Source organism: Cibotium barometz, chromosome 38, assembly GCF_041138505.1.
Source record: "Cibotium barometz isolate CiBa-2024 chromosome 38, ASM4113850v1, whole genome shotgun sequence".
In the NCBI taxonomy this organism is placed as follows: Eukaryota; Viridiplantae; Streptophyta; class Polypodiopsida; order Cyatheales; family Cibotiaceae; genus Cibotium; species Cibotium barometz.
Window position 1 is genome coordinate 19,689,917 of NC_141083.1, and position 26,953 is coordinate 19,716,869.

At 41.6% G+C, this 26,953-nt stretch overlaps 1 protein-coding gene and 1 pseudogene across 2 annotated transcripts in view; one reads left to right on the forward strand and one right to left on the reverse strand.

Annotated features, from left to right (window-relative positions):
• The window catches only part of LOC147616428 (protein CLMP1 pseudogene), a 3,988-nt pseudogene extending 1,014 nt beyond the window's left edge, over window positions 1–2,974 (forward strand). The window contains exon 1 of the transcript XR_015262497.1: window positions 1–2,974. This exon is cut by the window's left edge and continues 1,014 nt beyond it. The product of XR_015262497.1 is annotated as a protein CLMP1 pseudogene (transcript).
• An 8,652-nt stretch (window positions 2,975–11,626) lies between these two features.
• On the reverse strand, window positions 11,627–13,714 carry LOC147616429 (uncharacterized). The gene is made up of 6 exons (XM_086777080.1): window positions 13,613–13,714; window positions 13,420–13,490; window positions 12,744–13,008; window positions 12,587–12,630; window positions 12,327–12,458; window positions 11,627–12,173 (listed from the first exon to the last, which is right to left on the reverse strand). The coding sequence occupies exons 3-6, from the start codon at window positions 12,997–12,999 to the stop codon at window positions 12,027–12,029; spliced, it is 579 nt and encodes a 192-aa protein (XP_086633206.1). The 5' UTR covers window positions 13,000–13,008; window positions 13,420–13,490; window positions 13,613–13,714; the 3' UTR covers window positions 11,627–12,026.
• Window positions 13,715–26,953: the final 13,239 nt, after the last annotated feature.

Sequence of the window (26,953 nt, forward strand, 5' to 3'; positions counted from 1 at the left end):
AGAGCAAGGACCATGCTGCCGCCATACCCAAGGAACTTGCCAAGGATGAAGGGAGAGCTAACACCAAGATGCAGGAGTACACTGTTTACATGGCAGCTAGGGCAAAAGACCTCAAAGAAGAAGGCAACCGGCTATTTCAGAGAAAGGACTACTCAGGAGCCATGGAACAGTATGAGCATGCCCTGAAGCTCACTCCACGCGACCACCCCGAGCGTGCTGTCTTCCATAGTAACCGCGCTGCTTGCCTCATGCAGATGAAGCCTGTCCAATATGATGCTGCCATTCATGAATGCAACCTTGCCCTTGAAGTTCACCCTGGCTTTGGTCGCGCCCTCCTGCGGCGTGCCCGTGCTTTTGAAGCTGTTGGGAAGCTTGAGCTTGCCCTTCAAGATGTCCAGCTGCTTCTGCAAGGAGATGTGAACCATCCAGATGCCATTGACATGGCCAAGCGCATCCGCTTATCTATAGGGAATCAGGGAGAAGAAGCTCAGCAAGATCTTCAAGGTAGGCCTTCCACACCAGTTGCTTCATCTTATGCTAGAACATCTGTGGGATCATCTACTATTTCAAGCAGTAGTCCAGGAACTCCCCTTTCTGTCACCAGATCCTTTCTCAAGAAGGAGGGAGGTAGCTTCAATATGCCTGATGAAGAGGATAATGGTGCTGTTTTGACCCCATGCCCATCCTCCCGGAAGATGCAAACTCCACCACGCCCTTCCTTGCAGCAAATGCAAACTCAGCCAAATGAGCCTTTGCCACAAAATTTGCCTCCCACTCCTGCTTTTGATCCCTCGAAAGGTGAGCCATCGGAGAGGATCATTCATCAGGATAACATCCAAATTTTGCAGTTTGATACTCCAGCAATTTCCCTCATGCGACCCTTGAAACTGATCTATGATCATGACATCAGATTGGCAGAGATGCCTGCCAACTGCAAATTTGGTGATCTGAGGAAGCTGGTCAGAAATAGGTTCCCTTCATCAAAGGCAATACTTATCAAGTACAAAGATGTTGAGGGAGATCTTGTCACAATCACAAGTACCGAGGAGTTGAGGCTTGCAGAATCAGCTGCCTCAGTGGGGGCCGCAAGTAGAAACCTTCGAGCAGCAAGCATGTCTGGGGAAGGGGCCTTCTCTCAGGATCAACATGAAAGTTCTGCTATTGGATTACCTGTTGTGCCTTCTGTTCTGGATCAGTTAAGGCTTCATGTGGTTGAAGTGCCTGCAGAGCAAGAGCCTTATGATAAGGAAGAAGTTGCTTTGATGGATGTTGAGGAGTCTACTGTCGTCAGAGACAGCATGGGGAAAATGGAAACATCAGATAGCGAGGCTTCTGTCAGAGGAAAGGCAGATAGGGACCATTCAAAAGGAAAAGAGAAGGAGTTTGATAAATGGCTTCTAGATTTTGCCCATCTTTTCCAGGCACATTTGGGAATAGATCCCAATGGGCATGTTGATCTACACGATCTGGGTATGGAGCTCTGTGCTGAAGCCTTGGAGGAGACTGTTACCACTGAGGAGGCACACAAGCTTTTTGAGCTGGCTGGCTGCAAGTTTCAGGAGATGGCAGCTCTAGGCTTTCTCAATTGGGGGAATGTTTACATGTGTGCAGCAAGGAAGCAGTTACCTCATGACACTGATGACAGCAAAATGGATTTCTGTGACAGGTTACAAGCAGCCTTTGATTGGGCTCAGGCTCAGTATGCTCTAGCTGAGGAGAAGTTTGAGCAGGCATTACATGTGAAGCCAGATTTCTGTGATGGTATGCTTGGTTTAGGACAGAAGGATTTCGAAAGTGCAAAGCTGCATTGGTCTCTTGCTGTAGCAAGCCCAACAGATCTCAGCACTTGGGATTCATCTGGGACAATAGAGCTTTTCCGTAGTGCAGAAGAACGAATGCAGAAGGCAGCAGAAATGCTGGAGAAGCGTGAAGAGTGCCGGATTAAGGATGTCAAAACTTCTACTCGTGTCAAACGAGATCTGGAAAATACAGAATCACAAGGCAGTGGAGATGCTCACCATGAGGCTGCAACTCTTGAACAAGATGTGGCTTTGAAATCGCAGATCTATCTTTTTTGGGGCAATATACTCTATGAGCACTCACAGGTGGAGTTCAGGTTAGGATTGCTCTCGTGGAAAGAGTTGTTGGATGCTGCCGTGCAGAGATTTGAGGTGGCAGGCGCCTCGTCTTCAGATATCACAACAGCGTTACAAAAACATTTGTCTAGCTCTACTCCTTTTCCAGATGCAATGGAAAGAAGTGCTCAGAAACAAGACTGTCTGCCTGAGTGTGAGAAGATGGTTGAAAGTGAAGAAAATCGAGGGATCCCTAACAGTGATGACTACTCAAATGATATGATGATGGGGTCATTGGATAAAAATTATGTGTCAATGGATGATGTTCCAGAGTTGTTTCAGAATGGATTCGAATAAGCTATGTACAAGACATAGGTCAATTTGTCTAGGTCAGATGCTACCAAAAAAATAAATTGAAACAGCAGAAGTTGGAGTCAAAAGATGCAGCATTTACATGATAGTTTTCTTTTGCACAGGAAATTTTTGGATTTAGGCGCATGTACCATCATTCAGAGTTTGATTGCAGATTATTTTTTTTCCCTCCATCGAGGTCTGGATAGAGGACTATCCCACTCCATGGATTGTCGTAGCAGCGGTTTCTTGGAGAGGAATCTCCACGACCATGCAGTATTGCTGCAAGTTCTGAAGCGAGCTGCAGCAGTGGTAAAATAGAGACAAGGTACCCCTTGTCTACCATATCATTTTTTCCCCACATTGTATGATAACAGCAGGCCCTCATATGGAAGGGTTATGTTGAGAGTTCTGTATTTATTATCCACAGGTCTATAACATCATGGCATCCCCTTGGTTTAGTTGGGAGCACACAGCTAGCATTATATATGTACTGATGGCAGCTGTTTCTTGGGCTGTTGTCTGAATAAAAGAATTATTTAGAGGAATTCTTAATGTTTGAGATGCAAGTTTTCATTGTATTCTCTGCAAAACTTTTTATATGTTTTTCTTCCTTGCGTTTGTTGTTAAAGAAGTGCAATTGTATATTCTCTCAATTTGTAAGTTTGGATATATTTCAATCTTATAAAGGTCTATATATGTATATTGGGCCTAAGAAGGTGTTTTTATTAGCGACTTGCCTTTGAGCCACTTTAGGCAAAATGTTTTGAAATGTAACATCATGTACCCTTATGGATCCTTTAGGGATGGGCCTTATAACGATGGACCATGTGGGTCTTATGGTTGTTACAACCCCACCGATCTAAACACTAGATATGATGTGCAGGTTAGCTCCTGATCTATGCTTTGCCACATGTGGCTGGAGTCTTGGTCGAATGCTGACCAATAGAAAGGTTATGATTGAAAGATGTTATTTTAGGTGATGGTTAATGTGAACCAAAAGGTTAGCGAAACATTGTCATCAAAGATATTTTCCCATTACCTGACCATACAATCTTTAGGCTTGCCAACTTATTGGAGCAACATTGCACTCATTTTGATGCTTAACTTCTAGTGGTAACCATAAATGAGAGCTCACTATGAGTAAAGGGAAGTTATCAAATTTGGAAATGGTGAAGGGGGAAAGGAAGATGAACAAGAAAAATGCATGGAAATGTAAGAAAAAAGGAGAGGAAAGGGAGAAAAGGACTAAAGAGAGAGAAGAACAAAAAAGACCAAGTATAGGGGAACATGCTGCAAGTATAGGGGAGTTTTATAGGGGAACATGTAAGTATTGTTGGCTACGTTGTTTAAATGGTAGTTCAGCCATTTCAAAAAATGGAAATGGGTGAAACAGACAAAATGATTTTCAGATCTGGACCCTTCAAAACAAATTAAACAGCTCAAAATCCCCATGCTTTGGGTGTTACCCAAGACCATTGCTTGTATACATTATTCTCAAATGCTAAATCAACCTAGTATGGAGGGCATATTTCTAATATTATGAAAGTGCAACTGCAAACTGTGCTTCTTATAAGTATACAATCCCCCCATGAATATCAATCCATTCATCACATGCATACGCATAAATACACACAGAGACATGTAACCACACATTGTACGAACTGCTACTCAGAAACAAGCAACCTGTCGCACAGAAGCTCTAATGGGTCTGATCTTTCAGCCCTAAGTGCTTTTCAAGAACACTGATGCAGTCATGCGGAAGATAGATGGAGAGAAGAGAGAAAAATGGACAGCTTTCACCTAATCTACTATATCTTCATATTATCAAAGAGGATAAATGTTTAGTCTTGACTATCAAAAGTCCTATTCTAGACCTAGTCTATGACCTATTCCCAAGTGGGAACTAGATGATTTATCACAATTATGTCTGGCCCTTTATATAGCATTCCTCAACTGCTAATCGGCCAACTGTATCCCTGTTGGCCAGTTCAATCCTCAAATATTCAACATTTAATGCTCTTCTTTTCACATGTGTGCTAGCCAACTAATGTCTATGCTATAGAAGCCCTAAATCTGGTCCTAAATATGTCACGTGCACCCCTGCACTGTGGTACACGGTGACAAACTAGCTCATCAACAATGCAAGAATCATGTACATAAATAGTACCTTTATAGGATATTTTGTCATATGCCATGACCCCTTTGTGAGGCCCAGCCCGGGACATGTCAGGCACAAGCTACGTAAGTCAGGCTTCCAGCCATAGAGGTCTGTCAAGTCAGAATTCTTAACCCACTTTTGGAGAATTCAGCATGTAGTTGCATGTAGATGTTAGCCTTACGAGTAGAAGTCATTAAAAGCATGGTAGCTGCACTCATGTAGCAGGGGCTAGCCCCAAGGAGGGGACTGCCTTGCGAGGGGTGTGAACACCCCTAGCCACCCTCTATGCATAAAGTGGCTTGGGCAATAGTCGGCCAACAAGCCAGGACAAGTTCACGAGCATCTTCTTCCAGCTGACCAGCACCCTTTTGTCATATAAAAGAGCAAGCTATCCTCAATCCATAGATCATAAAAAAACAAAGCAAGTTCTCAAGCAAATAGTCAAACATGTGTGTGCCCTCATCCTTTGCATACTTTCAGCATTCTTATGCTTTCAGCCCAAGGCAATCGAAGCTCAATCTCTTCGGGAGTTCTCAACACACCAACCCTTAGTCTCGAGCCGGTGTAATCTCTTCCAAGATAGCTTCACAGTCGCCTACAACTTATGCACAGTTATGCCCAGCGTTTGGCCACTTTTTCCTTGCATTTGGCGGTCAATCAGTCAGTTTGTTCCGCTCAATCTTGTGGACACAATTCAGCTTGTATTCATTTCTCTAGAAGAAATAAAGCAAATACTCCTGCTTGCAGGGGGGGCCTTTAGTGGGTAATTTGGTACCCCATCTGGTATCGTCCCGACTACATTTTCAGATTCATGTACGTTGTTCAAAGGATTGCTAAAGACTCACTAAACTCGGGTTTAAATAAGGACTCATTGTTTCACATGATCCTAGCTTGGCGTATGCTACATTGGTATCAGAGCTTGGGACGTGATTCAACCCGGCAACTAGGGTGAAAGCATCCTGTGGATTGTAAAGCTGAGATTGGGAAAAACCACTCACCCATCCACCATGGCATCAAGCTCCAAAGACGTTACTAAAGAAGAAGAACCATTTGAAGAAACGCTTTCGCAAAAAGAAGATGAAAACAACCAGAACTTAAAGGAGCAGATAAGGCAACTCCAGATTCAACTCGAAAGAGTCCAAATGGAAAAAAACTTGCAGAATTATAGTCAACCTTGGCCCACCAAGAGACACCCAAAGAAGAAAGTTCCTCAAAGGAGCAATGGTGTTGATGGATGACAGAAAAAGAAGAGTGAGACCATGAATCAAGACTAACCGAACAGCTAGTAGAAAAGTCAAACACAAGACCAAAGAGGAGTGAATGTGGGCAGAGCTCAAAGCAAAGGCGAACCACGAGCGACAAGCCCAAGAAGATTTGAGGGACCAGTTCAAACAGACACTCCGGACTCTGGTAACTTCTTTCCACCCTTCTCAATCCTCCACAACCCCAGCCCAGCCTCGACAACCGTCATCCATGCCTCACCCAACTTCACCAAGTACGACGGTAAGTGGGACCATTCGATTGTGACCCAGTTCATCCACTAGTTTGTTGCCCATTTTCCACTCTCCAAGATCACAAATACCCAATATAAAGTCCATCTCCACAAGAGTCACGGTAGTCCCATGACTCTTGTGCAAAAGATTTTAGTGTTGTTTGAATACAACTTGGTCCCTGCAGTGGAATATAAACCTTGAGCATTCTCCTTTGATCCAAGTTCCTTAGATGTCAAAATACAAAGGCCGGTGACATTCCCTCAACTGAAAAGCTTCCTAATATGACTTCTAATCAGCTGTCCTCAACTAAAAAGTTTTTTGATATGCTTGTAAAACCTGTGGATACTCCGCAAAGAAGTTCTCATCCACCCACTTGGATAAAACCTCTTGGAGGATTCTTGAGTACAAGTTCTTAGAGCTAGAGAGCTCTTTTGTCTTTTTGCATGTCTCAACAATGAGAGAATAGCTAAATTTATAGTTCTTGCCCAAAAGCACTTGAGAAAAGCACTTTAAAACTTACTTAAAGCCCAAAAGCATATTTCTAATAATAAAAGCTCTTCTCTTTTAAGCTTTTAAGTTTTTGCTTTCCAAAAGCTAGTCGCATCATTCCAAGCCCATAAGGTGGCCCTGCGTTGTTATATCCTACCATGTCAGCATCGCCACATCATTAGTACCACGTCACATTTCCCCCCCAAAAAACTACTTTTTGGGTGCTTTTTACAGTGCATTGTGTTTTTGCATATCAACAACCTGTATTTTGATGCTTTGGTGACATGGATCTTGATCGCGCCAACAATAGACTTAGGTATTCCATGATGTTTGAACACGTGCCAGAAAAATCCTTGCCATGTGGTCTGCCTTGATAGTCTTCCTTATTGGAATGAAATGAGCTTGCTTACTACGCTATACTTTCCCACGGTCTCTCGGGCACAGGTAGAGTCATAAGTAGTCTTGGAGTCTTTTGACAATTATACTTGACCTTTTGACAAGTCAAGCACTCTCAATATCCTTTCTCATGCTAGGCCAATAGAAGTATTATTCCAATGCCTACATAGTAGAAGAAATACCTCTATGCCCTGCATAAGGTGGTGCTTGTGACTCCTCAATCACTTTTTGTCTCAAATCCTTGGTTACACATAACCATGAATCCATGATCAAATATCCCTCTTTCAAGGAATAGTAATTAACTTTCTGACCATCCTCTAGCTTTGGCATAGTCTCACCAAAGTCCTCATTAAGCACATAGTGATCTCTCATGGAATCCAACTCTCTATACGGTGGTCACTAAATGTACCTGTGGTCTCCTAGATAGAGCATCTGCAACCACATTCTTCTTTCCAGGTGTATAGATAATCTGGAAAAATGAAACATGGACAAAAAGTTTTCCCACCTCGTATGCTTCTCGAAAAGCTTAGTTTGGGTCAGAAAGTGTCTCTAACTCTGATGATTCGTCATCACCATGAAATCAGCCCCAGCAAATAATGCTTCCTTGAAGTAAGGGCATGAATCATGGCTATAAGTTCTTTCTCATAAACCTACAAGTTTTTCTCCGCATGTTGCAACCTTAGGCTCTCAAAGGTAACCACATGCCCTTCTTGTTGCAAAACTGCCCCTATACAATCCCCACTTGTATCACATTCCACCACAAAAGGTTTCATTATGTCTAGAATGACCAATACTGGTAAACTTCTCCTTTAATAACTTTCTTCTTGGTTAGATCATGCAATGGAGTGGCAATGGTAGCAAAGTTTTTAATGAACCTCCTGTAAAATAGGAGCATAACCCCACGAAACTGTGTACATCATGTATGGATTTTAATTATGACCAATTCTTGATGGCCTCAAGCTTTGCTAGTTCCATCTGCACTCCTTCCTTAGACACTATATGTCCAAGGTAATGTATCTCTTCTAAGAAAAAATCACTCTTCTTTCCATTTTGATGAACAACTTGTGCTCCCATAACTCCTGGAATACCTTAGCTAAATGCTTTCTGTATTCCTCTTCAATCTTGGAAAACATAATGATGTCATCAAAGAAAGTGCCTGCATACTTATGATGTGGTCTAAAGATCCGATCCATCATGCGGTTGAAGGTAGCAAGAGCATTTGTGAGTCCAAAAGACATCAGCAAATACTCATACAATCCAAAAGTGGTATGGAAGGCAGTCTTGTGAATATTCTATGGCTGGATCCAAATCTAATGATATTAAGTCAATCTGGCTAAAGAATTCCACGTCTTCCACCGATCCAATATATCATCAACCCTTGGTATAGGAAATTATAATCTTGTTCAAGGCTGTAATCCACGTGTTGAAAATCCTAATAATGGAATTGATCACGGTGTTGTGGAAGAGGTTAAGCAGACTAAAGGTGGGTTAAACCACACCATGAAATCCATGAGAGAGAGAGAGAGAGAGAGAGAGAGAGAGAGAGAGTAACACACTCAACACACAATCTCTATTACATATGATATTATGAACCATACAAATGAAAGGCTTCTAATATAGATAGCCATCAACCCAATCTCCTTTACACATCATCATGCCATGTGGCAACTCCTTTTCCACATTCTTTTATGTGGCTCTTACCATTCACACAATATCTTATGTAGCATTCTTATCTTTCCACAATACCTTGCACCTCTAGGGTGCGTTCACACACCCAACCAAATAACCCTTGCTTTAGTTTACATTGCACATTTCAACACCCCTCCTCAATGTAAACTTAGGTGTGTGAACTAACCATCTCTCAATTTGACCAACTCACCTCTCACGCCCAACAATTTAGCATTGCTTATGTTAAATATCCTAGCATGGGACTAATCATAGTGTTGTGCAACATAGATTAAGCATATACTATGGTGGAGAACAGTGAAGAACTAAGCCGTATCAACCCCTTTAAGCAAGTCCTATACTTATGTCATAATCTCTTCTTGTTGTACTACACTCACACGGAAAGGAGGTCGATTCGGGGGTGAACTCAGAATCAACTCTATCACATGATCCTTTGGTCGCTCAAGAGGCAACTCTCTTGGGGAATAACATCCATGAAGCAATCCTTGTATCCCGTCTCTCCCTCTCAAGAGAGTTCAATTCTTTCAATGAGCTTTCAATCTTATTATTTACAAAGATCATATACGCAAAGATGGAAGACTTTATTGCTTTGGAAATAGTTACATGGGATACAATAGGGATGGTATCTCCCTTCTTCTTTGCTACAATAGTGATATCCTTATTCTTATGCTTAAAAGAAAAGGTCCTCTTGGGAATTTGGATAATAGCACTCTTCCTATGGAACCATGACATCTGAGTGCTTCAAAGGTGAAATATAGAAACCCTCATAGTCCACATAACCTTGGACATGAATCCTGAACTTACCAATGATAAGCATGACTGCCCCACTGCATCACCATGAAACACTTGCTCCACATGCAAGGCCAGTCCCATCTCCTCGTGTTTGCTACCCAACTATTCCGCAAGCTCTATGGAAATGAAATTATATGTGGCTCCCATGTCAAACAACACTAAAGCATTCTTGTCCTGCACTTTGGTTGGCCCAAGAGTTGGAATGGCTCCTCTTCCTTCCATAAGAAGGTGGACTGTGTGATCTCTTTGAGGAAGATCTCTTTGATGAAGACTTTTGATTTTCAACCACATCCTCCTTTGTTGGTTGCTTTCTTAATTTTCCTGATCTTCTTAGATAGTTGCTCAAAAGCTCTCATCAAGTCGAGATCTTGGAGATACTATCCAAATTGGTCATAGGTTCTTTGACTATGTGTTTTCTTGGGTCTTCTTAGATTTGCTTTCCACTTTTGGGGGCTTGGTCCTCTCCTTGGTGGCCCAGTGCTTCCCATTGCTTGAAGAAAAAGCAAAAAACACCATTTGCAAAGATCGTTATCTCTATCAGGAGAGAGATATAACCTTAAATGCTCTGATACCACTATAGCAGGCCTTCGTAAGGACTATGGCATGTGTACTTAGCTTATTTTTAAGAAAACAACAAATGCACGTATAAAACCTTGAGAAAATATGAAAATAAATAAAAGAGTGGAGAGAGAAAACACCATACTAAGGGTTGGAATAGCCTTGGACCGACCCCCTCCCCCATGAGTTATATTAGATAAAACTCCTTGGAGAAGTCTTGAGTACAAGTTCTTAGAGCTAGACAACTTTCTTATCTTTTTGTATGTCTCAACAATGAGAGAATAATTGAATTTATAGTTCTTTTACAAACACACTGGAGAAAAGCATTTTAAAACTCAACCTAAAAAGCATCTTTTTAATAATAAAAGCTTGTCTCTTTTTAGTGTTTAAAAAGCTTTTAATCTTTTGCTTTCCAAAAGCTAGTCGCATCATTCCAAGTCTATAAGATTACCTTGCATTGCTATCCTACCACGTGGCAATGCCACATCATGAATACCATGCCATTTTTTTCAACACTCTTTTTTTGCATTGCATTTTTGCATGTCAACAACTTATATTTTGATCCTTGGGTGACACATCTTGCAAGGAAAAGCTCTAAACCAATTTTCCACTCAAGCATGAGATATTGTAACTAGTCCTCCAAAAACACGACATTTAGTGTTTCTCTCTCAAAATCCCGATTCAAATGTGACCTAAAATCTATTTTAGAGATACGATTTTGCCTAATATAGTTATAATTCCCACATGTATCACTCTACTTGTTTTCCAAGGATGAAAACCACTTACATTCAAGAGTTGTCTTTATTTTTACTCATTGATAAGGAGATTTTCCTTCCACATTGCTTGTAATACACTACAAATTATCCATAAATTAAGATTTGACTCTAAAACTACACATAGCCTTGGGCCTTAAAAGTCACACTAGGGATTGGGATTGCTTTGATCTAATTTGACAACGTTTATACCACGTATTCTTAACTTTATGGTTAAATGTGTGATGCGTGTTTTTGTGACAAGACTGAACTAATTTGTTATGTTCTCTTGCTAAGGTGTGTGAACCTTATTCATGGGATTATAAGAGGGACATAGCATTAGTAAACTACTACAAAACCTTTATAGTACCACTATGAAATAGATGAGTTAAAAGTGAACCCTAAGCAAAAGCTATATTTAAAGTTCAAACAAAAGGTCATACATGCAAAATAAAAGCAAACAATGACTTGGTCTTCAATCTCATAACTAGACATGCATACCATGCACACTATAGGGGGTTTATTGAGCTGTGCAACCGTTGCCTAGTAGCAAGGCTACAATGCCAAAAGATGCACACGCCAAAGCAACATGCCCCTCCCCATGCAACCGAGAAAGCAAACAATTATAGATTAAGGTCTTGCCATACTCTCCTAGACCATCAAGAAAAAACATTTCACCAACACCTACATATACTACCTCCAATATCTGATTAAAGGCAGCTAGTTGACAATCATTTGGAGTTGTTTTCATTCAATCAACAACTAGCTATAACATCCCTACCATGTCCCATTACATATGGTTAGATATTAACAGCATTGGTTCAATTAACCTACACATGGCATTGAAAGAACTCGAGACCAGTAACACAGAGATGCCATGATATCTTAAAATATGCAATATTGCAATCCAAGATGGTACGTCTTTGCCACTAGAGGCATGGCATTATGAGCTGTGGGCCCATCCAACAGAACTTGGTATTCCACTAGACAGTGACCATTCTAAGTTCCAAAACTTCAGAACTTGGATTAAAATTTCACACTTCTAGAGAAGTCTTCTGTACACCTATGATTATAATTGAAGTAAATAGAGAGTTACGCTCGTGCTTCTTCATCAGCCATTACTTTCCAATTTGTACAGCACGAAGGTTATGCCATACATCAATGTATAATTGAGCTTGCTTTTCAATGATAAAATTATTTCATGGCATTAAAATACAGATGAAGCTACACCCTAACAACGGGCAACCTGCCTTACTGTGTACAGCTATACACATCATACTTGGGTAATCCCCTCGTAATGTACAAGGAAGTTTGCTCGCAACTCGTCCTCATTTGCTCCAGTATGAGAGTGAATAAGCTCACCACTACGAAAAAAGCGAAAATTCGGAACAGCTCTGACACCCCACTTCCGCATTAGCGCCTACAAGTGATTGAAACCAAGGACAAGTGATCGAAAAGTGGAATATCATGTACAACATCCAATAACACAACATCAACGATACGTCTTGATCTCACTTGTATCATTGATAAAACAGTATGCATGGTTTGAAAGCACCATAGCAAGAGGACTTACCCTGGTGTCACTATTGAGATCACCATTAATTTTCAGAAACAATGCATTGGGATATTCTTTGCTCATCCTACCAAGTTTAGGGTATATCATTTTGCATGGTCCACATGTTTTAGTGGAAATGTCAAGAACCACCTACATACATATAGCAAAGAGTTAAATCTCTCTCTCTCTCTCTCTCTCTCTCTCTCTCTCTCTCATAATTGAGCATGTATGTTGCAATCAAATATGATAATAATCACGAAAAGCCATTAAAACTGTACAAGTTTCTCGCCAGCTTCTTGAAAATATTGCTCCAAAGTGGCCTCTTGAACAAATAAAGAAAACACAGATCAGTAAAACGAACAGATATCAAAAGCTTGTCCAAGAACCACATTGAACAGCTCTGTCATGCCCTTCAATTGTGGCTAGAATGCAAACCATCTTCCATTTCAAAAACGCCTCCTCCTGTTTCCATGGTAGCTTCCTCGCGGACACTCATGACTACTGAAAATTTTATCACTTTTTGGGAGGTCTTCCTTGAAAATCCGAGCTGACATTTGTCTTGAAAGGCCCAAGCAGTTGACTGGGCCTTGCGGGTTATAGCAGAATCGATAGGCCGGGCACTCCTGCATCTCATATCCACAGGCTGGCTGGAGACAATGCCACCAGGACTGTGGAGTACGATGGATGCCATGGCTAATGCCTGCAAGGCCATGTAGAGGTTGAAAATCTCTCTCTTTCTCTCTCTCTCTCTGTGCAGTTTGTGCATGGGCTCTAGCTGAAAATCTCCCTCTCCCTCTCTGTGGAGGTTGAAAATCTGTGTGTGTGTGTGTGTGTGTGTGTAGCATAGCAGTTTGTGCATGGGCTCTAGCTGAAAATCCCGGATTCAAATCCCAGTCCCTGCACTCTGATGCCCTCATAAGAACCATATGTTGTCCACTCGCTTCAATACAAAGATAAACAAGCCCCCCCCCCTCTCTCTCTCTCTCTCTCTCTCTCTCACACACACACACACCCACACGCATCTGCATGCATTCAGGCAGGCCAAAGGACCAAGAGTTCCATAGGGATGGCATTTCCGCGCAACAGACAACAAGCATGAAAGGACTCTCACCTGATTATGAGCAGCTTTCTTAGCTACTCAGAGCCGTGGGCACCAAAAGTCTTCTCTGGTTATCCGGGCACCTACAAACACGCGCAAAAAGAGAGCGGTGTTGAACAAGAGGAGCCATGCCGGAGCCATCTCAAATGCAAACTGACAGATTGGTCATGTGGGCAATGTGTCCGAAGAGGGCAGAAAATAGTACCTCGTGCGTGCAGATGGGCAAGGAGCATGGAGTGGTCAGTGGCGACTCCCGAGTTCCGATAGCCTGCAAAACACCGGGGTCCCATCTGCATGCTCGAGTTTGCAAACCTCCAAAACACTTGGCCTCGTGTTTTGAGGCTCTGGGTGTGTCCGCTCTAGTGTAAAACCTCGTTTGCCACCTTGGTGTTTTTTTTCATTGCCAAGATTTTATATTTTATATTTTCTGTTCTACACCGCCTTCTTACGAAATTGTAAGGAGAACAAATAGGGAAGAAACTTGTATTTCTGCAAGGAACAGTGCTCAGTGAATGCCAGATTGCATTCACAAAAGTGACTGACACATGACATTCACAAGTGTGAATGTGACACATAGTGTGAACGACACATGACGTTCATGTGTGAATGACACATGGCGTTCACACTTGTGAATCTCACATGGTGTTCGCGTGTGAATGATGTTCACACATGACATTCACGTGTGAATGACACATGGCGTTCACACTTGTGAATGTCATGTTGTGTGAATGACACATAGCGTTCACCCTAGCCTTGACTATGAACAGTGAGGTGATCCATAACATCTTGAAGTGAGTGATGAGTCCTAGCCCAAGAACTCATAGTCCCCAATAAGTTGGCACTAGTAATCTTGAGTACAAATAAGAATAAGATCCACGGTGTTGTCGTCCTTACAATGTAACAAGAGAGAGGAGCGGGTCGTCCTATTACCCAGTGGGATACCCTAGGCCTTGTTGTTTATCCACACCACAACAGCGTAGCCACCCACGTGGCTAGACCACAAACCTTAGAAAAGACATTTATACACCCATAATGACCAAGTTAACAAACTTTTGACACTCTTGTTGGGGAGTTTGATCCATTGCTAGATGGAATATGTATCATTCTCCTTTGCATGTAGCATATATATATATTAGACCCTGAATTTCAAGGCAATGGTCAAGAGAATGATAGTGAGGTGGGGACTGGTTGGAGGACCGACAATGCTAAAAGGCGTAAAGTCAGAGATGGTCTCTCAAAGTATAGATCATTTCAGCGAACATTCGGTTGCCTAGATGCACAAGAAGATCGATGCAGGGTTGGGGCAGCATTATGGTGGGAGGATTTTGGATCCGATGCACCTGAGCTCTAGCCGTTGGCTATCTGTGTTTTGAGCCAAGCGGCGAGCTCCTCTTGTTTAGAGCAACTATGGAGCTTATACAATCACAATGCATCAAAGAAGAGGAATCGCCTTGGCACACAAAAAGCAGATGATTTGGTTTTTGTCAGTGCCAATTTGCGCATGTTAGAAAAGGGTGCAATTGCAAAAGCTGATCCCTTTGTGGATTGGGAGGAGCAGCAGATGCGGGAGAAGGAGAAGTCGCAGGATCATGAGGATGTGGACCTAGGGGAGGACCGCCTTATCGTGGAGGAGAATGGAGGAGATATCAATGCCACCTCATCCTCATGGTGATGGTGCTAGCACCTCTTATACTCAGGATGTTGAGATTCCACTCAGATGATTGATCATTGATGCTCGTTTGATTCTTGAGTCTTCACACTACAGTTTGCCAATTTGTGTCGCACTGCCGACTACTTTGGTTGATGAGACTTTTTGTCTTTTTGGATTGTGTACTTACTACTTTAGCCTTTGATTAGACTTTTTGGCTTGATGTAGCCTGCTCCCTACCTAGTACAGGCTCACTATGGTTTGATTATCATTTTGTATTTTGGGCTTTTATTGTATTGTTTACGACATATGCAATACAGTCGTCACCCACTTGAGTTCATATGACATTTCACGTAAATGATAAATCATTGTGTTTCTAGAGTGAAATGCTTATTTTAATTTTTTGTGTGCATTCTATTGGATACTTGAATTTATTGGTATAACAAAGCATTTTTGTGTACACCCCATCCCCCGTTCCTTGGTTTTGGGCATCCCCCCATCCCCCCATCCCCCATTCAATGTGACTATGGCAGCACCTCTCACCTCTCACCGACTTGCTCAAGGGTGTGAAGACTTGTCATCAAAAAGTGTCCGTTTCACGAGCAAGGAATTTAGAGGCATTCCACGTTATGAAGAAAGTTGCCTCTGAGTCACCAGTTTTGAATTTAGCATCATGAAATGATCATTTCAAGGTGATTACTGATGCTAGTAACCTAGCCATTAGAGCTATTTTATAGCAAGATTGTAGGCCAGTAACTTATTATGGCTGCAAGTTGAATAACGCCGAAAAGAATTATTTGGTGTATGACAAGGAGCTTTTGGCGGGTGATGACCACGCTTAAACATTGGAAGCACTTCCTCTACAAGAGGGACTTCACAGTTAAGACAGATCACCAGGCACTTAAATGGTTGCAAACCATGCCCAATGCCCAATGGAGTGACAAGCAGTCCAGATGGAGTCAATTGTTCCAACAATTTGGAGGAATGATTATGTACCTGGTAAGAACAACCCCATTGCCGATGCTCTTAGTCGAAAAGGCACCATTCAAACTTTAGTATTCAAGGCAACTTCAGTATCCGGATTCAGAAGAATTCAGGACTCAATATCAGTTGGCCCTTTGTTCAGAACCAAGCCACTACAGTATCCAGGATGGTTGGTTATTTTTCAAGAACCATCGTTGTGTACTTAAAGAAAAGCACCAAGTCCTTCTCCAAGATGCCCATGACTCTCTTGTTGGAGGTCATAGGGGTATCTGTTAACAGTCATCTCCTATCTATACATTACACCAGGGCCTCTGTTGTGGGTGTGCTCACCCAGTTTTGGTGTTCCCCATTTTTCCTAACTCTCCAGGTATTTTTTCTATTTTTCTGAGGTGTGGTTGGTCGGCTGATTCCTTTTGTTAGCCGACTGGTTGATGCTACCCAACTTGTCTTATAGAGACCTGGCCGACTAGGGTTTTGCTGGTTGTGAGCATCCCTATTTTGCTGGTCGTGAGCATTAATCGACATGTTTTAGACTAGCCAACCAATAGCCTGGGGCCGTATAAAATGGCCCCTGGCTTCCCACACTCTCCGTTGTGTATTCTGGGATTTTCTTATGTGTATATGGCAAAGTTGCACAGCTTCTCTCTCTCTCTCTCTCTCTTTTATCTGCGTTTTGCTCTCTACAGTAGTTGTCTGCGTTTTGCTCTCTACAGTAGTTGTCTTCATTTTTGTTATGCATTCTGATAGTATCAACAGTATCCTAGAGAAGTTACAGAGGTCATTCTATTGGCCTAAAATGCGACGGGATGTCTACCACCACCTCCAATCATGTCAGATATGTCAAAAGGTGAAAGTTCCTCATACAAAATAGGCAAGGTTACTTCATCCTTTGTCTATTCCAGAGGGACCTTTTCTCACGACATCATTATGCACTTTGTAGGCCCTCTTCCCACCTCACCTGGATCTAGAAACATAGTGTGTATGACAATCGTGGACAAATTCAGTAAGTTTTGCATGCTCATTCCAAGCAAGCAGACAGCCAACCAACGACATAGCTCGCTTATTCATTTGGTTTTAGTATCCCATTGGTGGTTTGCCACACGGACAATCACATAAGATAGAGATCCTAAGTTCACATCCCATTTTTGGAGAGCATTGTTTGATAATTTGGGAACTAAGTTGAAGCTGTCCACCAGTGCATTCGATCCACACACATATGACCAAGTAGAAATATACAATCAATTGGCCTTTGACATTTTCAAATCATACTGCCATAACCAGCAGTCGAAATGGGAATAATACCTTCCATTGGTTCATGCAATCCTAAACGTTACTCACTCATCTAGTATTGGCCAAATGCCGTATGAGGCAACATTTCGTCACGAGTTTCCATATCTTTTGACGAGACAGGTGTCACCATCTCTAGAGGCCAATAAGACAACTGAAACATTTTTGGAAATCATTGAAGCAGTTAAGGAGCGCCTTTCCAAAGCTCAGGACACATATACCCGAGAAGCCAACAAATCCAGGCGAGATGTCAACTTTAAGGAAGGGGATTGGGAATATCTCCGCATCATGAAACAATAGCTAAAACAAGTGGGGAAGCGTCATCCACAGCTTTCTCAACCCTTTTCCCTACATTCAAAAGTTAAGTGATGTCTCTTTAAAGTCAAAGTTGCTGGAAAGTTGGACTATACACAATGTCTTTCATGTTTCTTGGTTGAAGCCATAAGAAGGTCCAACATTGTAGGATATATCAGAAGAGCAACAACTAGATTTAATCGACGAAGTCGAAGTCATAGAGCCAGAGCAAATTCTCCTCCGCAAATGGAAGCATGGTTCCGGTTGAAGAAGATGATAGTTTTATAGGAACTTTAAGGACTGAAAAAACCAATGAAGCAATATGGCTCGATGAAGAGTTTTTTCAGGACTACCCCCAATTATTGCGGACTACTTGGAAGCCCTGAACGTGTGGCCAAGTTAAGCAGGAGGGAATGTCACATGCACCCTACACTGGGGTACACAATGACACACTAGCATGATCATCAGTGAAAACATTTGTACATAGTAGTACCTTTTTATAGGAATGTGTGTCGTATGTTGTGACCTCATTGTGAACCCTCAGTCCAAGGACAGTCAAGCACGAACTATGTAGGTTCAATCTTGCAACCATTGAGGTCAGTCGTGCGGAGAGTCACTAGGACCGCCCGCAAGTCTATCAATAGTCGTCTAGGCCATTTGGTCACATTGACCGCTCGACTATGAAATCTAATACAGTCATCGAGGCCATCTGGTCGCCCGACTACAAAATCTAATACAGTCATCTGGGCCATCTAGTCGCAATGACCGCCCGACTGTGAAATCCAATACAATCATTTGGGCCATCTGGTCACAATGATCGCCCAACAGCGAAGTCCAATATACCTGGCATCATTGTCTCCCATATACAAATCTCGTTCGGATATCATTGCCGTCCAATGGGTCATCTGGCATCCTTGCCTCCCATATACAAATCTCGTTCTGCCATCGTTGCCGTCCATATACAAATCTTGCTCCTTGGGCTTTCTGGCATCATTGCCACACCCAAATTAGAGCATGTCCAAATAACCATTATAAGCAGAATAATTATCAATTCTAGTCCAACATATATACAGTGAAGAGGGCTAGAGGTATCATCCCTCCCTCTTGAATATGTCTTGATCACAAGACGTCCATATTTGTACTTCAAAAACGTCTCGACCAACCACTTCCTCAATGCTCATAAGCTCGAAGTATATCTCGATAGTCCTAGAAGTACTCCCTCTGGCATCCATTTCACGTCCAACCAGGTGAATAACTCTTGAATTCCAAGAGGAAGTTTCTGACCACTGTCTTTCCTCCTTTTCTTACATAATGAAACACAATCTGTTGTGGCTCTTCCACCCTTGGTGGATTCTTCAAAACAAGTTCCTTTGGGGATAACCTGTACATGGTTTTAATAAACTGTCACGGAAAACATTATATATCTTCCAATAATCTGAAAGGTCCAACTGATGACATACATGGTTGATCTTCTTGGTATCCTGAAAGGTCCATATACCATCATTCCCTGACTTTGGCAATCCAAAGATAATATCCATAGCAATATTCTCCCATAGATCATTCAATGGGTGCAATAATCTTGTTGGTGTTTGTCGATCAAACTTGACCTTCTGACAAAACAAACATTCTCGTATCATAAAGCTCAATGTCTTTCTCATACTAGGCCAATAAAAATAGCTCCACAAAGCTTGAAGTGTAGTCAAGGTGTCTCTATGTCGTCTCATGTATGGAGAAGCATGGCACTCTTCCATTACTGTGGCCTCAATTCCTTGTGTTACACATGACATGGGTTTGTATCATAAGAAAACCCTTCTTGATGACATAAAAAGTCACCAAATTTCTATTCTGAAATTTGTTCCAAAACATCTTTGAAATCCTCTTTGGTAGCATAAGGATCCTTCATCAGAGTGAAATCCATATGGTAACCCATAGAAACCGTATGGCTCAAGGGTCTCCGAGATAATGCATCTGCTTCCTTTTTCGCTTTGACATTCATCGGCCACAACATGGCCTGCTTGGTTCAAGACTGCTCCAATGCAATCTCATCATGTTCAACCACAAAAAAAGGTCTAGAATATCCTACACTAGTCCTTTGCTAACTTAGAGTCTCAATGCTTCAAAACGATTCTGTTTTAGATTTGGTCCACAAAGATCCCATGGCTTTATTTGTCGAAACATGCAATGGGCTAAGCACCACTGCAAACCATTTGTCCAACTTCCTAGCATGATGTCAATCTGATAATCTTCCGATCTCTCTAGCTTCTTTGCCTTCCTTTCCCTTACCTATCCTGAAGAAAATGCATCTGAGAGAGTAGGCCTAGGAGTAGCTTCCTTGTCTCCTCCATGATAAATAGAGCGGCTAGCTCTATTTATCATGGAGGAGCTAGCCGCTCTATTTATCTAGAGCGGCTAGCTCTAGATCCTTTTGCAATGGTGACTCAAAAATAGGCTTTAGCAGCTTCAACTCCTTCGACTTCAGTGGCTTAATCCTTGATGAAATCTGTAAGCTCTTCTTTGCTCCTATTCTCTTTTGGTTCTCCAAGAAATAAATTCTTCGTCTCTCGGAGGTCATCTGAACTGTTGAAAGTCATGGTACACTTCTGATGTCCTGGACCCACCCCCTTATAGGAATTTATTCAGGAACAATCCACGAGCACGCTGGCTAGGATCAATACAATCAATGAATACAAAACAAACAAATATGCCAATGTGGGATATCCAAGTCGATGTCAACGAACAAGATCTCTGATGTCAAGCACACCACGGGGATGACCCACAAGTATCTCTCACTAGGCTAGTACCAGATCCAATATCCAATATCCAATTCCAATGGATCCCGAGTCCAATGGATCCCAAGTCCAATGAATCCAAATCCAAGTCCAAATCCAAGTCCAAGTCCAAGTCCATGTCCAAATCCCAGTCCAAAATCCAAGCTCCTTGTCTAAGCTCTGTGTTCCATGTTCATGTCCAAGCTTCATGCCCAAGTTCCATGTCCAAGCTCTATGCCCAAGTTCCATCTCCAAGCTCTAAATCCACTCGCTCATCCCATGAATAATCTCCATAATTCATATAGCCTTGTCGATGATGAAAACCCTAGAGAAGCTATTTCTAGCAAGAAAACTGATATAAAACATGTTTTAATGGTGTTTGGGCGATAAAAACCTCCAAAAAGTAATTTTTAGGGTTTTTTTAGCGTTTAAGGGTTTTTGGAATCTTTAAGGTTTCTGAAATTTTCTGTCCATACAGCTATATGGATCCATACAGTCGCACAGAAAGATGGTGATGTGGCACTGCAGTTGCTGGAGGCACTCTAAAATCAGCAGAGCAGGTAACGATGAAAAACCCCATGATTTGGTTCATAGATGATGATGAAGAAGATAATCTCCACGCTTGAACGAAGATGGCAATGCGATGAAGAGGTTCTTCTTCAACTTGATGCTCAAGAGAGGCTCATGCTTCTTTTATACTTGGGAAAGCCTTGCTTTTTGCCAAAAAGTAATGCTTTTGCTTTGCTTTTGTCTTTTTATTAAATATTATTAATAATAGCCAAAGTTCTCTGAACTTTTACAACTCTAGGACCTTGCTTTTTGGCCCTAGAGCTACTTTTTGAGAAAGCGGCTTTTAGCTTTTTGGTCTAGCTTAGTCTCTCTCCTCTTTCCAATGGTGCCCTTGGCTCGTGGTGGTCAACCCTGCTTGACTTTTTGCTTTTTCCTACTTTTTGACCAAGAATGGTGCTTTTTCTTGATCAATCCTTATGGACCCTATCCCCATGTCTTCTTCCACCTATCTAGTGTCCAAGCATGGATTTGATTATGTGAAATAGAGCTAGGAGGGTCAAATAGATACAACAGTCATATCGCTTGTTTTTTTTTTTCAATCGGCCTTTGGCCCAAGATCCTCCCATAGTTACCAAATTTCACCATCCGTAGACAGCCACCTATAGGCGCTTATTTATCCACCCGTAGGCGATGCCACCAACAAAGCACCGAGGAGGGTTTTGAACCTAGGACCTCTTGGTCCTAGGCAAACACCTTCACCACTTGAGCTATCACCTCATTGGCATATTGCTTGTTTTCTCAAGCATTGCACAACATTCTCCACAAAGAATAATACAAGCAAATACTCCTGCTTGGAGGAGGGGGCCCTTCAACGGGTATTTGGGACCCAATAAGGTGTCGTCTACTTCACTCTTATTCTCTTCTCTCTCTCTCTACTATGTAAATTGGATGCTATTGTGCATTACCATGATCAACCTCACTGCATGTAAAACCCCACAATAGCTCCCCCCTGCCCCTTCTTCTTCAGAGCCCGCTGTCCCCCTCCGTTCGCCTCTCTTGAGCATTCCCGCTACCCTCCAGCCACGCCAGACCCGAAGCAGAGTCAGCCGATGAGCTAAGTCTACCGCTTGATTCAACGCTTCTCGGAGCTAGTAGAGATGACCATCGCCGCCTCCCCAATGAGGGATCTCCCGCCAAAGTCACCAAGTGGCCCTCCAAGGATCGCGGGGCAGCCAATGGATTACAGTTTCTTCTTCTGTCTCCCTGTCGAAGCAGCTGATATTTTCGAGAAGACGGTGGCTGCTATTCAAATTTGTGTGGTGTTCCATCACTCCACGCCATCCACGCCTCAGAGCTGATACCTTTATTGCAGGGTTTCATCTCCTTAAGGCACCTCTTATAGCAAGTTTTCCTCATGCATTTTGAGAGTGGCGTGACGATCTTCTTCTTCCCCTTGAGTGTAGCCCAAGGACAGATTGGGACTCGGAGTCGGTGTCTACCGCCATTAGGGGGGACATGCAGTGGAGCTTTCTCATCATCTACATGATCTACGCATTGCCGATGTTTTCCTTGCGTGTCTCAAGGTTCTTTCTACGAGAGGTGGCAGAGCCTCATTTATAGTATCGGTTCTGCCTTCTACCCATTCTTTTATGTTTGTCCATAGGATTGGTGAATTGCGTAACATTTGCCCTATGGAATTTGTACAAGCGTGGATAATACAGCCGCAAGACTTCCTATGTCTCTGGGTTCTTTGGAGATTGAGGGTTCTCCCCAGGTGTGTGACTCGCATTTATCCATAAGGAAGGAATGGATGGACTCCCCCAACACATTTTCCTCAAACATTCTGGACATTTTGTTTGCTTGGGAACCCTCTTCTTTTTCTTATAGAATTGGAGTAGGTACGTCCAGTTCCCTTTCCCTGGTTGGCTCGTTTTGTGGATAAATTGTATCCCTCACCCAGTTAGCCCTTAGCTTGGCTTCATGAAGCTGTTTGGCATTCTTCGACTAAGGCCCTGGCATCTTTGAGCTTTCCTATTTCCTAGTTGGCATTGGGGTATTCACCGACTCCTGGTTGCTCCCTTTGCTCCTCTAGGTCCGGTCCCTTGTGGATGATCCTTTGATCCCCCTCTTCTCCTATTTCCTCGTTGGCATTGGGGTATTCACCGACTCCTTTAGGAGTTGTTGGTTGCTCCCTTTGCTCCTCTAGGTCCGGTCCCTTGTGGTTGATCCTTTGATCCCCCTCTTCTCCTTATTGGGTGGATCTGGTGTCGATTGTATCTTCTTCGGATCCATCTTGGATTGTGACCCTTGTGTCACCCTTACCTACTTTTTTCACTCTTCTGCGTCGTCCGGCCAATTTTGGAAATAGTCGCATTTGCTCGGTTCTTTCCCTTGTCTCCTAATTGAGCTTGAGCTCTTGTCAGGACATTGAGTGGTGTGATATTTCCAAGTTGCACACTAATGGTTCGGATGGTGGCATGATTGGCAGTAGAAGTCAAACCACTTGCGCGGTATGGACAATCCTTGATCAAATGATCGATCCCACATTTAGTACAAGTGAGTACTGGCATGTCATTGGGCATAGTACTCACTTGTTGGGGTTGGTGCGTATGAACCATATTCTTGTTTGGGCACTTGGCGACTTGATGTGACCCTCCAAGCCAAAACATTGTAGCAGTCCTCTTCTCAGTTCGAGTTCATGTCCTTGCCCTTCCACTGTACCGTGATTTGAAACACAGGTACTGGCGTGTTATTCTGTAGGACTTGGCATTATAGTAGCTACTATGAATCTCAGCTTGAGTGCATCATATGGCCTCAGAGGCTGATTACATCACAAAATACAGTGAAGCTCTATTCTAAGACCACTCCACCACACACATACACAATAACACCACCAATTTCACATGATTTCTTACTTCCACACAAATCTTATCCATTCATTTTCCATACAATGTACTACCAGAATGCAAGGGCAATCGTGAATCTCATGCAATGGGAGTTGAAACTCAAAGAGGAAGGAATAAACAAAGGTGTTTCCCTGACAGCGGCGCCAAAAATGTTATGAGCTACCACACCTCCCCAGGGAACTTAGTGCATTCACCTAAAGGATGAGCAATAGATCACAACTGTCGTAGGGCACTTAGCAATGCTTCAAACTTGAGTCCCTTGAGGCCTCCAAGCTCACTTGTTAAGCTCTAAACCTCTAAGCTCCACCGTAGAGTCACCCGCACCGTCGCATAAGGCAATCACTCTCTCTCACTCTCTCTCACTCTCTCACATAAGCATGAATCATACAAACATAGAAGAGAAACAATGCTAGAATGCTCTCTCTCTCAAGACACAAGGAAGAGCTCTCTATAACACAAAAGGGAATTGTGTCTTTTCATTATGAGAAAATGCCTTATATATATTTGGCCCTTATTCACACTTGGGCGCCCAAAACTTACTTAACTAGGCATTGGACGGCCAATATCTCATAATGTAAAACTTTTATAGTGCCATTTCATGACACTTATTAATGTCCTCAATTGGAGGATTATGGGAATTAACAGCATGCAACATATCTTAAGGGCTAACAAAATCTTTGAGTTCATTAACAAACCTCTTGTGTATCATACTATTCAAATATTTATTGTTTGGATCATCTAAAATTTTTATAATATCTAATTTTTGCACCACATACTTTAGCAAACCAGACCTTATCCTTTTGGCTCCAACTCCATAGCTCATCTCAACCACAAAATTCTTACAAAATTTGACACACAAACCTCGTTCTTAATCCATAAACAATTCATAATAACTTTATTTTAAAAAAAGGGTGAAGTCTAATACTTTATGTCCCATAGTCTTCTCTTTCAAAAGCACCACCAGATTCATTAAGCGACTTGAGTCGATTCCACTTCCTTTTCCTTTCCTAAATCCCAAGGGCATGCTTGTTATATTGGCAAGGTTTTTTCTAAGAATATCAATTGATTTGCTTGCATTGTATGTATGATTACATATCCAAAAAATTCTTATTCTATGGGATCTTCTTGTTCTCCATTTTAGCTTTTTGAGCTTCCAATGATGTGACCTTACCATGTAGCTTTTGAGCTATCCTTTTCTTCTTCTTCTTATGCTACACGTGCATGTAAAGTAGAAGAAAAAGAAGAATGAGGGGGGGTGAGGGCAGGGAAGGAGAGTTTCTTGCACTTCACACACCCATAAAGTATAAGAAAAGAAGAAGAAGAGGAAGATATGTACATTTTTGTGCATTAACTTTTATACATGAACTTGTGAATAAGTCTTTATGCTTATACAAATGGGGCTTTATCTTCTTGCACTTAATACACCGATGAAGTATAAGAAAAGAAGAATAAGAGGAAAATATGTACATTTTTGTGCATTAACTTTTATACATGAGCTTATGTATAAGTCTTTATGCCAAAAGACTTATACAAACGGGGCTTTATCGCGTGTAAGCTCCTATGCATGAGCTCTTGTGCATGAAGGCTTATACATGCAATTTTATGCATAAACCATTATACATACAAGAGCTAATGCATAAGCCAAGCTAAAGAGATTAAGCATAAGTAGACTAGCATAAGTAGTCTAAGCCTCGTTCATATGCTCTTATACATAATTCTTTATGCTCAAAGGCTTATGCATGAGGTCTTTAAAAGCTTTTATCTATAAGAAACACTTAAAAATTAACATGAAAATTTTATAAACCCTAATGCACAGGGTGCCAAGGATAAAGATGATGATGAGCAAACTCTTATTAGAGAATGAGTGTAGAGTTTGGCTTGATATGGAGTGGGGTGGCTTGATATGCTGAAGAAGGCCATACAAATACAAAGAAAAAGTTAGCATAAGCCAAGGAAATGAACAAGAAGTTACAAAAAGATGAAGAAAAAGAAACAAAAGGCTTATGGATAAAGCTTTATGATTATGCATAAGTGATGATGCTTTTGTATAAGACATTCAAGAAGAAGCTTTATGCATAAAGCTTATACATAGGCTTGTGCATAAAGCTTATACATAGGCTTATGCATAACTCTTATACATAAAGTGCATGAAAAAGGCTCTTTTTCATAAGCGTAAAGCTTCTACATAATATATGTGCATAAGCTTATGTGTAAAGAATTTTATACATAAGCTTGATCATAAGAGTATAAGAATACTATACATAAAGCTTATACATACTATATGTGCATAAGCTTATGCATAAACATTTGTATACGTAAGATTGTGCATAAAAAGCAAAAATAACATGAACTTAGGGATAATTGAGAAGTTTAATGCTATAAGGGTTTATTTATTTGATGCTTTATTTTTAGGGAAAAAAGTTGAGAAATAAAGAGACATCTAGAAAAAAGTTACACTAAGGGGTTCTAATCTATAGTAGAGACATCTAGAAAAGAGTTACGCTAAGGGATTCCAGTCTAAAGTAGAGACATCTAGAAAAAAGTTACACTAAGGGACTCTAATCTAGAGAGAGAGAGAAATGAAAAAAAAGCTAATCTTTACTTGAGAGGAGGAAGGATCATGCACCTTTGATCAATCTTGATGAGAACAGCAGGAAATCTATACTGATTATAACACTTTCTTATGGACTTCTCTTAAAATTTTCACTATATACACTTGACTCAATAAGCTCTTACCATTCCCTTTTGATTCTAAATGGGATTTACAAGTGTCAAAATGCTTAGAAGGGTGTGGATCATTGTGGGGTTTGCACAAAAGAAAGCTTACACACATGATTATTCTTGAGCTTGTGGCTATGGGAAGTAGGCTTATGCAATGGTGGACAATAGCACTAAGCTACTTCCTTTTGTGTTAATATGTCTGAGAGTCTAAGCACTTGTGTTAATATGTTTTAGAGTCTATGCACTTGTAGACATGAAAACCCACACTAGGTCTTCTCAACAACTACATATAAAGTTTCTTAACTTGTATATATGATTGTAAAGCCATGACAACTAAGGGCGCTTTACACACTTTAGCCCATTTGTTCTTCAACTATATAAAAAGTTTCTTGACTTATATATATGAACATAAAGACTTGGGCCTTTAC